Genomic DNA, 11,929 nt, shown 5'->3' on the forward strand with positions numbered 1-11,929 from the left:
ACAATTCTCACCTATGCAGTGAAATTTAATGGGCTCGCTCCCTGCACAAAGCTGTCAAACCTGAATTTTATTCATGATATTGCATTCCCATTGTGTTTTACGATGATTAATTTTGAAGGCAATTGTTGGTTCTTATTCCACATAAAATCACAAGTGGTTTTTTTCTAGGCATTTTCACAGACTGCATTGTAGGTTCAGAGTAATTTCACTGAAAATTCCGGTGCTCAATCATAATCATTTATCATATTACTTAATGTGTTAGTATCATTAAGGAGAACCCTCTACTTATGGTGCCTCACTGTCCATCATCTTTGTGTGCTCCCTTCTCCTGTGCCATGAGGGTTAGGAGAGATGATGATCTCTGTGTTTAGAATAGAGCTAAATGATGAAGAATTCCAAGTGTTGAGTGTTTAAGTACTGAGAGTTCACAGTGCAGCTTTCAACCAATTAGTATAATTGAAGAATTAATAAACAGTTTGCGTTGTTAATCACATCTGCATCCGATCAAAACTCTTCATTTGTTTCATAGCTTTTTATATTGAAATTGCATTATTTAAAAAAAATATTTGGAACAATGTTTTTTTTAACCAAGTCAAACATTATACTGCTGCAAATGTCAAGCAAGCACATGAATCAGGATTCTTTCTGTTTTGGTCTTATAAGCAATAATACAATAATAATCATCCTCAGATTTGACATAGCACCTTTCACATCGAAAGGACATCTCAATGCGCTTCACAGGATTCACTGCAAAGTGCAGTGACTGATCATTTTTGTGGGCAAATGCAGCAGCCAATATTGTGCACAGTAGTGACCCCACTAACAGCCATGCAGTGAGTGATCGATTATATCTGAGGGATTGTCAGTGAGGACACACTCCCTTCTCTTTCCGAATAGTTAACGTCCACCCGATATAATGATCCCACTGCACTGTTCGATTTAATGTCTCATCCAAAGGACGCCACCTCTAACTATACAGTGTAACCCCAGCACTCGACTTGGATTGTCAACCTGCCTGATGTGTGTAAACAACGGACAAATGGAGAACATAAATTAGACTCTTGATTCTTCAAGAAAGGAAATGCATGTATCTGCTAATTATAGCCTATTCTCGAATGGTGCTGTAAAAATCTCTTTTTTTAAGCACAATCTGACGAGAGAACATGTAATGAGAGCCACACTAACCTGCTCATTCATTATTGCAGACAGTTCACTGAGCAGATCCCTGTAGTGAGACTTCATCTCATCCTGGTATTCTAATTGATCCTCTTTAATAAGTCGCTCGTTAACCTCGAGAGCATGTCCGCAAGCAGCTGCAAATTGTCTACGCAGGAGACAGAAAATAAATTAAGGGGTAGAGTTCATTATTGATTACTTTGCAATTATTTCTAGCACATTGCATCGCAAGAATAATTGGTAACATTTGGGCAGGAAGCGAAACTAGCAGAGCCAGAATAGTTTGTACAATGGGGAGGATGGATGCTTTTTCCTTGGGTAGATTGGTATTCATAAGTGGTGAAACAGTCTGGAAATGACATACAATGAGCAAAGAGGCCACCACTGATATTGCTGCAGTAGTTGTCTGAGATGGCACATTTGTTCCTTGATGTGGCAAAACTACAGTAATATGGCTCAACAGATCTGCACTTGTATATCTAGCACCGTGTGAAGTGAGCAGCATTTATTAAGGATAATACAACAATTCTTGTCATACATGGTGCAACCCTGCAGCCAACCTATAGGAGATATAATGGATGAAGATGAACTAGATGATGATTATTATTATTATGACCAAGGATAGAAATTCTAAAACCAAACTTTACCAACACAACAGTTATGCAGATTTAGCACTTTTTTATGTTTGGGAGAAAGCCACTTTATTTCTGTATGAACCTGCATAATATAAACATATTGCAATAAAATGCACAATAAAGGCACACAAAGTGTATTCAGTCCATTTAGCCTTTTAATTTCTCTCCTGTGTAAAGTGGAGATCACTTTCTCTATGAGTCATTCCCTGGTGTTGCACTTTATTTTTCCTGTATATTATAGTACAGTAAAACACAAAGAAAGAGGGCTACACCCTACAGAAATACTGACAAAACACATCTGTACTTTTGTAACCGAAGCCAAGGCAGGTTAATCTTAACAAAGCTGTTCAGAATATTTACCTGAAAATTTCTTTCAGGAGTTTTACTTGGTTGTCTGGATATTTCTTTGCATTCTTTTCCTCCAGAAATGCTCGAGCATAGGCCATGGGACCTGCATTTACCTGTGCAGAACATACAAGAGCGAATAAGCAATGGTACGTCAATGATATGAGCACAAACACAACAACAGCAACGAGGGTGAACGTGCGCTGAACACTTTCACCAGAGAAATAACCTGTAACCATTACTAGCCAAGATTAATGGTCGTCTATTCTACTTGGTTATTGCATCCCATTAAACGTAGCCCTGTCATTCATAGATGAAAGAGAAGAAATTCCCTCATACAGACTGAACCAAGTAAATGTGCAAACGAGAGCCAGATCCCTCGCTTCATTCCCAGTGATATAAACAAGCATTAATGATAATTAATGTTGGCACTTATGTCCGAGATAAATTGCCCACTTATATCTTACAATGCTTTTCAGACCACCATTACACAGAGATGTCACTCTGCATGTCACCACCTGTTCATCAGTGCAAGTACATGACTGGTCCAAGACTGTTTTGAATTTGTAACTTGGGCAAATTGATTTAGATTAGCCGAGAAGCAACTCGATTCATTGCAGACCACACGCTCTCTGATCCAATACAGATGATCAATAACAATCTAGTTGTTGAGGCATTACAGAATAAGAAGTGATTTGGAAAGTGATTAATAAGATGCGATTAGGAAAGGGGCAGACACAGTGTCACAGCTTCATAATACACTGATCACCATGATCACAGCTTAATGTGCATCATCTTCATGCAAGAGGAAACCTCTATTCTGTACAGACAGAATATCTGTAATACTGGTAAAAGATTTGTTCCACGTCACTTATAGGGCAAGTTTGACCTATTTGCTGTAGATTTTAAATCACATTAACCAAAGTGCAGTGGAGTCTCTTTTGCCATTTTGTGTTTGCAGTATGCAAAGCACTATGTGTGTATTATGTACATATATACACACACACACACACATACAACAAGGAGGATTCTTTACTAAATGGGTAATCAGTAATATACAATATGTGTTCTATTATATTGTAATAGAATAATTAATACAATCAAATTATGAAATAGGGTAATCCTATATAATTAACAAGTATCATAAATCACGACTAATATAGCAACATTTTCAAAAGAACTGGTGCTTCCAGTTGAAATGCCAAATTTGACAGATGCAGATTTGCAATTTATCTTAATTTAATTATGAAAAAGCACAGGTTTTGAAGATGAAAGGTAAGAATGACACTTGATGTTTGTGACGGTCCATTTGCACACATCCCTGCAAACTAAATGCATTACAAATGAAAGCTTGTTCAGATTAACTGCAGTGCTAAGTGTGTGGGCTGGTGGTTTGCGAGCAAATCTAAATTGAAACCTCACCCTCCCTTTTGCAGTTCAATGTTGCGTTTTATGCAGTTGAAATTAGATTCTAGCGATGCCATGCAAATCACTGACTTTTATGAGCAGAATGATGTATATATGCAATACTGCGGTAACACTCATGGTTGATGGAAATTCAATTTAGTCCAAGGCAAAATGATAACCTATTACTATGGAAATAAGAACTTGGTGAGCAAACGGAATTGGTTTCCTAGCACAGGTCAAAATTTATGTTGGAACAAAACTTTTTTTTCCTCTCTTGCATAAAAATAGGTTCAGTAGTGCAAATTAGATTTCTATAAAGTAGAAAAGTCTTGAAATTATAACATTTTGCTCCCTTTGTTAGTAATCACCAATTCAGACATTGCAATGATCAGATTTAAACCATATTAGAAATTGCATCTGGATATTTATTTTTCACAAAGTAGAGGTTCGCTTATTCTGACAACAAATATGAGCTCAACTTGGCTCTATTGCAGAATGCAATTACCGCAAAATATTTTCCGCCCATGTAAAACACGTACTGACTGTTAATGTGGAAGGAGGCGAGGATTCAATAATAAATAAAGATCTTCATGTTACTTTTTAAAAAAAAACTTAATGCACTGTTGGTTAGAAAATTACAAACTCTTTAAAAAGGACTGTCTTTTTTTATTTCTGCAAGACTGTTCATATCATGACCAAAAGGACATTAAAAGTGCCGGCATTATTAACACTTAAGATATTTTGCTTAATAAAAATGCTGTCACCTTGGCACTGACGCTTCCTTGCAGTTTGAGCTGCAGTCGAATCATGTCCACATCGTCCATATAGCAAAGGTGATTCAGTTCTGAAACCTTCTTTGACATCTCATCAATTGCCACCTCAATAGGATTGAGCTCTGTGCTTTGCTGGTCAATCACTTGAATTCTCTTCTTCACATAAGGGAACGTGTGGCTGGCTACATTCAGGAAATCATAAATAATTAAATTCCTCTCATTTTAAACGGATCACAACAAAACAATATTTTAGCTGCAGAATGACACAAAACTACAAAATAAAATTACTCTCTGATTTATTGAATAAATAATAATAATAATAATAATCCTTATATTTGATATAGCGCCTTTTCACATCAGGAGGATGTCTCAAAATGCTTCATGGGATATACTGCAAATTGCAGTGACTGTGTCATTTGTATGCAAAACCAGTAGCTAATTGCACTCAACAGTGTCCCACAAACAGCGATGAAAAGAAAGACCAATTCTATTTGGATCGGATTGTTTTGCCAGGGAACATGTGCACGAGGCTTTGGGCCATAAGTGCTGGAAAGATTCCAGGTTTTATCCAGAAATTGGGTTTGAGACACAAGATACGAGAAGGGAGCAAATTTTCATCCAATTGGCCTGATTGTCAATGATTGATAACATTGCAGGAATTGGCAAGCAACAAATTCAGTGCATTGGTGAAGTAATGAGCCTTTCCACCTTTTATCAGCAGACGGGCATTCAGTGCTTCTTTATTATTATTATTACATTAAAATAATCGCATACTTGTTAAGATTGTCCTTCTCTTGCACTGTTCTTCCACTCCACCATGTTTTTTGCCAGTGAGTGTAAAAGGAGTCTCAAACACAAAACGCCTGATATTGTGGTGACGTTCAAAATCTGTTCTCCTTTCAAGATGTTCTTTCTCATCAAAATACGGAGTGACGTAGGTGACTTGGATATAGGCGAACTTTGGATCCAAGTCTTTGGGATTGACCTGCAATGAAAAGAATAGCACATCTGAGAATCGAGATCGAGGTTTTAGACGTATATTGATATAAGTGGATTTGTATTAACATGTCTTTTTTTCAAACATTTCAGAATTGTTGGCCATTGAACGGTTATTCATTAACATACAATTTAAGATTCTTTAATGACTAGAACGTAGAGCAGCTGCATATATTTGCACCAATATTTAAAGAACTGAAGTGTTTCGGTCGCTCACTTTGTTAGAATCTTGGATCATCCTCACGTTATCTGCTCCGTATTTATCTGAATATAGTTTCAACAACCGCTGGGAGATTTCTGACAGTCCCGTGAGCTTGGGCTCTTTATAAATGTATTCCTTGCTGTCATCTTCTTCAAAAAATGCCTGTATTAAAAGAGTTGATGCATATTATACGTATGTATTATACGAATGTATAATGTGTGGCAAAGATTACTTGTTTGACCCTAGAAACTTACTCTAACTTTGAAGCCTTAAGAAGCGAGTTTAAGGTTTAAATGTTCCGTTTCGGAGCTGTTAAAATGCATCTGTAACATTCTTTCTGCACCACAATAAGGGTGGCTTTCTTACTCTCACATGCGCACACACGCACACAGATGTGTTTGTGATCAATGGTCCTACAATATTATACACAGGGCTTCTGATTTTTGGTTTGAACCGACAAAAAACGGTAAAACATCCTCAATCAAAACCGAAATGAAATCGGTGTTTATCCAATAAACACCAGAAGAAAAACCTGGTTACTCACCCCAAAAAGAACTACCACTTACATTTATATAGAGTGCAACCCCCCCAATAATAATAATAATAATATGGTCACTCAATCCATGACTGTGTGTGGGACACTGCTGTGCTCAATTGGCGACCGCGTTTCGCCCACAAAATACAGTCACTCCTCTTTATAGTATATCCTATGAAACGCTTTGAGACGTCTCGAAGACATGAGAAGGCGCTGTATGAAATGTAAGGATTATTGTTATTATTCATGTGTCTCGTAGTACTCAACTCCGAGGTGAGATTTTCCCACTCACTTCTTCTCATTATAGTAGCGAAAGCCCCACCAGGTCTCGATTTATGAACACTCTAAAATTGCTGAAAAAGAAACCCCCCCCAAAATCAAATAAATGAAGCCCCGAAAATCAGAAGTCCTAATTGTACAGCAACAATAAATGTATTTATTTATTTCTTGCTGAATGCTGCCCTCATGTGGCACAGCTTGGTATTTAACAAGAACTTTCATTGCAGCCCGTCGTTTGAACTGCAACAAGACTGTTCGGACCACTGTCAGACACCAGGCAGGAACTCATTGATAATAATAATAATAATAATAATAATAATAATAATAATCCTTGCATTTGGTATAGCGCTTTTCACGTCGGGAGGACGTCCCAAAGCGCTTCACAGAACACACTGTAAAGTGAATTGACTGTATATTTGTGGGCGAACGCGGCAGCCAATTGCGCACAGCAATGTCCCACAAACAGTCGTAGATTGAAAATGACCAATTTATTATTGTTTTTGGTTTTGGAGGGATTATTATTAGGCTCTGTGTGGAGTAAGGAAACTTGCCCAAGGTTTCGCCCTCTGCCTGGAATTGAACTCAGGTCTCTCACTTGCAAAGCGAGTGCTCTAACCACTGAGCTACACAAATTGATGGATTAAGTCTCTGAAATGAAACTTTGTGTTTTTTTTTAACACATTAAAGAGCCGAGCATTATATAGCCATTCGCCTTGGTAAAAATGGTCACTGACAAACAATTAATTTACACCCAAATGTGAAAGTTAATGAAGCAGATATGAATGTAGTGCAGCAAATATTACCTTTGGGTTTAGCTGCAAGGGGTGAGCAGGGTTAGAATGACCATATGCTGTGTGACGTATACATTACATATGATCAGGATTAACAAATCCATTAAAGGAGAATGTTATTATGGGAAGATAACAAGCCCACATCATGCCAACCATTGATTGATGGCATTTTCTTTCATGCAAGTGAAGAATAATTGTTCACAAAAATGCCTATTCAATTCAACAACGACTGGCAGACCTACGGACAGTTTGGAACATTTCCCTGACACTAGGCAATCAAAGGTGTTGCTTCCTAATATATCAACTATTGTGCAAGTGATAAGATTGCAATATATGACACCCACCACTGTGTAGCGCTCCAAGACGCTGTCCTGCATGAAGGGTGCTATATAAGTGCAAGTTGTTGTTGTTAAATAATTAGTGGGGTGGTTTATTAATTTGCTTCGATAACAAGAAATTCGCAAATTATACACGAATGAAGGCACTTTCAGAAGAATATCAGGAGGGAGAGAAAAAGCAAGAGAAAGATTAACTTACCACAGCCTTGAAGAAAGAGAGAAGAAAAGAGGAAAAAGTCTGCATTAAATATACTACAGCAAAGGAGAATAACATGTATACCGAACAGTGGACTGAATTCACTGACCAAGATAAAGCAAAGATGTTTCTGCAATGACAGCATTTACAGGAGGTACACACTGCAANTTTTTTTTAACCAATACAACCTGAAAAAACTTTGACAATTAAACAACCAAAGAAAAGGTAGGAAAGCATTAGCTTACTCTGGCTCTGAGTTCATAAGTAGAAAGTGCACAAGCAGAAAAATGTCACTGAAATACAGTGCACAGCAACACACGCAGAAGATACCCGTTGAAACGCAGTTGGAAAAGCAGCGAATACTTTTGCAAATTAAACGCTGCAGCAAAAGCAGCATGAATTTGGGATTCTTAGTACAAATGTACTTAATCGCACCGTTGGCTCTGGGATAGATTTTGAGCTTTCCCCTTACGTGAACTTCAACGAGGCAGCAAAAGTTGAAAGGAACAACAAGGAATCTGGCCACTCTCACCTGTCCATAAAACGCCACTCGGTAGTATCTTCCAAACAAGCGCTTTTCCGAATTTACAACCTCGGTGATCTTCAGGTACGATCGGTGAATGTCGTAGTATAATTCTGACAGCCTCTGTCATGAATGAAAGGTGAGTGAAATTACCATTTTTTTAAATTTTGCTTTGAAATAAGTCACGGTTCTGTTATTGACAAGAAACATTTCCGCGCTACAGAGCACTGGCGCTCGTCAGAGTCAATAGTGTCCAATGGCTGAAATGGAAGACGGATGAAATCAAGACGAAGGAAAATGAGTCATTTAAATGTATTTCATTTTTGCTTTCAATTTTCTATTAACCTCCTATTAAATACACACACACACACACAGCCTAGTTACCAAGTGATAGAGACAAAGAAGAAATGCTGGATGGATTTGAAGGTGAGAACGAGGATCTTGAACTCGACTTGTTGGGGGAAGGGAAACTTAGGGATTCTGGATGGAGGACATGATCAAGTGACTCGACACATAATTGGGGATATATATATACTCACACACACACACACACACACCAAGAAAAACAGTATTATCAGTGGGTTAAGTGGAAATTTCTCAGCTCTAAAGGAGCAAAGTTAATGCTGACGAGAGAAATTGGTATTGTTTTCATGACTTTTTTTTGAAGAATGGACGAGATTGAGGATTCAAACAATGTTATTCACTGCATTTTTGTTCAAGTCAAAGAGTTTTATGGATAGGGACAAGATCATGGTATTGGATACACTCAAATATGCAGATTTCTCCTATTTGTAAACAAAAAGAGCAACAAACATACCTTAAAATCTCTCTTTTTCTCATAAACAGTAATAACAGGCTTGTAGACATCTGCAATAAGTTCGTGCCGTTCAGATTTCCAGAGGTAGTCAACGCAAGCTTCCAGCTGCTCTACCAGGGTGTCCTATTCCCAAACATGAGATAAACATGTCAATCAGCCAGCCCAGGTATCCGGCGATGTCTGAATAGTCAACCTCAGACAACCACAACTTCGCATTTTGAAAACAACACCAAAATTACATTTATAGAGCGTGTTTCAAATCGTGAGGCTGTTCCAAGGCGCTGGACAGTCATTGGTCAGGACCTGAGCCTGGGGGAAGGGGTGGGGTAAGTGTGAAGGAAAGCAGAGAGGTGGGAGGGTGACCAAAGGCACGATCGATGAGGAGGGTCTTGAGAATGGCCTTGAAGGAGGCAAGGGAGGTAGCGAGGTGAAGGGACTGTGGGATGGAGGTCCAGAGTGAAAGGTAATACGCCCACTTAGGGGTTGTGTCTCCAACAACAACACTGTTCCATTCATATTGTGCCAAGCTTCCAATATATGGCTGTCAATGGCACATAAACCACCCAATGCTCTGCTCATGATACTGCAGATATAAGATGATTCCACACAATAAACCGTATTTTGATCGTACAGTGTTTTGTCGCACCATTTTTTACTGATATTTTTCACACCTCCGGGGCTAATCAAATTCACGGGTAAAATAGTTGCAATAAGTGAGGATGGAACTAATCTCATTAACAATCGAACGGCAACCATCACTGAACTGGGGTTTCAAAAAGTTGAAAGGATAAATCTTCAACCAGTTCCCAGTTTCAGCCACGCTTTGGAGTTGTTGGCCTGGTACAGAAATAAGAACAACTCAGACAGAGAGATACCACATGTTCACTCTTTCAGCCTGACTTGCCTTCGGGCAGGTAGATGAAGAGCAGCATTAGCACAGATTGTCCGGCTCACCCTCCACATTACAGATTAAGAAGGATCCACAGGCAACAAGATCCATAATTAAGGGTGTGACAAAGGCAAGGGCAGAATTGCCCCCTTTTCACGAGATACCAGCTACCTGCTACTATCAACTCGCAACCACAGTGACCGATATCTGCAAACAATCCGATATCTGGCCAGGAAAGTAAAGTAAAATCCACTTGACGTAATTCCTAAAACGGTAATGATTCTGACCTCGGTGTATGGGGTGTCCTGCATTCCGGAATCTTCCTTCATGGCGCCCTCTTCCTTCACGTTGGGGGTAATTGTCTCAAACGCTGGCCAGCCCATTGAGAATAACCCTGACACAAAAGTTTTTTTTGTTCAAGTGAATCGAGTTTCGCATCCACCGAGCCACGCGTATCAAAGAGTGACAATCGAACACAACGTCACAAAGAAAATTGAAGATTATTCTGTGCATTACAGATGAAACCTGCTGAGCTGTTAATGTTTCTGTGTTGGAAGGTTATATATGCGGTTAAGGAGAAAGTTTGCAGGAAAAACAAAGCACAGTTTACATCCCAGCATTGCATTCCCATTTTTTGCTGTTATGTTGGCAGTCACGAATTAGATTCTCAGCAGCACCAACAACAACTTGTCAGTGGCGGAGAATGACTCTGAGCCAGTGGGAGAGGGAGGTGACCGTAGGCACGGTCGAAGAGGAGAGTCTTCAGGGGCAAGCATTCAAAGGTGGCTCAAAATAGTTTCAAGTCTAAAAGAAACATGATAGCACATTTTCTATAAATGTGGGCATCAATGAAAGGGGGCTCTGCTAACATCTCATTAAGTTCATTGCTTTGAGCTCGTTAATAACAAATGATATTGATTGCGGGATCCATCTGCCCCTTGCAAATTCTGTTTGTTTTCTCCTCTTCTCTGATAGTAACGTAAATATTCGGGGGTGGGGGTGGGGGGGAAACAAATTAGCTTGCAATATTCCAACATGAGAACAAAATAAAAGGACTGGATTAATTTTTAATGAACGACATGAAGAGTCAGAAGAGAAAAGCAGTTGACATGAAGGTTGAGTGTACATTTGCTAAAGCCGTAATGTATAAATTAGTACTTGAATCTGTTTAAACATATTAGTAAGGAATAATCATCAAAGGCAATAAAGTACCACTGCGTTAATGAAATATGCATGGACCTGTCTTGCCACACATCACCAAGCATTGTTAGAGCACTCACTTCTTCCTTCACGTGATGTTAGTAATTGGTTACTGTCAGGGTTATGTGATTCCTCAGACAAGGTGGTGCAGAAACGAGTCACTTCTGTTTTCCAATAACCTAAAGTAGGGCAGTATGGCAATAATATCACTATTGCAGAAATACAGCAAGTACATATACATACAGAGGCTACTGTTACACACAATACATCATACAAGCTTTTACCAAAAACAAGTCAAATATCACACTGTTCCAACTGGTTAGTGTTAATGCCATTTCACTTCATGCCGATCACTAATCAGACCAAATCATTTAACACAAAACGTAAGCGACTAGTGATGGTGATCTATAACCGGATTGTGACATACTTGCTGAAGTTTGATTTATTCTCCTATTTCCTAGTTTATGCTCACCTCGTCTTCTGAGATACTCTGCTATCAGGGCAGCGATATGGATGTAGCACATTGCAGCCTGGAACACACAACAATGTCATCATCATTAATTCATAGTTCCTGCCCTCCCTTTAAACACTACAGTGACCAAGTTTAACATGTTTCAATCCAATGGTCATCATTCTGCACATTTGTGTTGCTTTCCAACAAAGGCTATAGAAATCTCCTTTTGGGAACATACACCAGACAGAGGACAAGCTACAGAATCAAGCAACATAAACTATTTCGAAGGATCATTTTATTTTACGATGAAGCTGTACTATCTACCATGCACCTTGGTACTAACACGCTTAATGTATTTTTGGCTAACGTAGCA

The 11,929-nt window shown here is 38.8% G+C and overlaps 1 protein-coding gene across 3 annotated transcripts in view; it reads right to left on the reverse strand.

Moving 5' to 3' along the window:
* dock10 (dedicator of cytokinesis 10) overlaps positions 1 to 11,929 on the reverse strand; it is a 94,384-nt gene that overhangs the window by 4,175 nt on the left and 78,280 nt on the right. For all 3 annotated transcript variants that reach the window (XM_042339034.1, XM_042339037.1, XM_042339035.1), the window contains exons 45-55: positions 11,575 to 11,632; positions 11,183 to 11,281; positions 10,190 to 10,296; positions 9,014 to 9,136; positions 8,206 to 8,319; positions 7,677 to 7,682; positions 5,550 to 5,696; positions 5,111 to 5,321; positions 4,328 to 4,518; positions 2,172 to 2,272; positions 1,186 to 1,324 (exon numbers count right to left, since the gene is read on the reverse strand). In XM_042339034.1, the coding sequence (XP_042194968.1) occupies positions 1,186 to 1,324; positions 2,172 to 2,272; positions 4,328 to 4,518; positions 5,111 to 5,321; positions 5,550 to 5,696; positions 7,677 to 7,682; positions 8,206 to 8,319; positions 9,014 to 9,136; positions 10,190 to 10,296; positions 11,183 to 11,281; positions 11,575 to 11,632 (1,296 nt within the window). The remainder of the gene's footprint in view (positions 1 to 1,185; positions 1,325 to 2,171; positions 2,273 to 4,327; positions 4,519 to 5,110; positions 5,322 to 5,549; positions 5,697 to 7,676; positions 7,683 to 8,205; positions 8,320 to 9,013; positions 9,137 to 10,189; positions 10,297 to 11,182; positions 11,282 to 11,574; positions 11,633 to 11,929) is intronic.

This window comes from Callorhinchus milii, unplaced genomic scaffold (genome assembly GCF_018977255.1).
Source record: "Callorhinchus milii isolate IMCB2004 unplaced genomic scaffold, IMCB_Cmil_1.0 Scaffold11, whole genome shotgun sequence".
Classification (NCBI taxonomy): Eukaryota; Metazoa; Chordata; class Chondrichthyes; order Chimaeriformes; family Callorhinchidae; genus Callorhinchus; species Callorhinchus milii.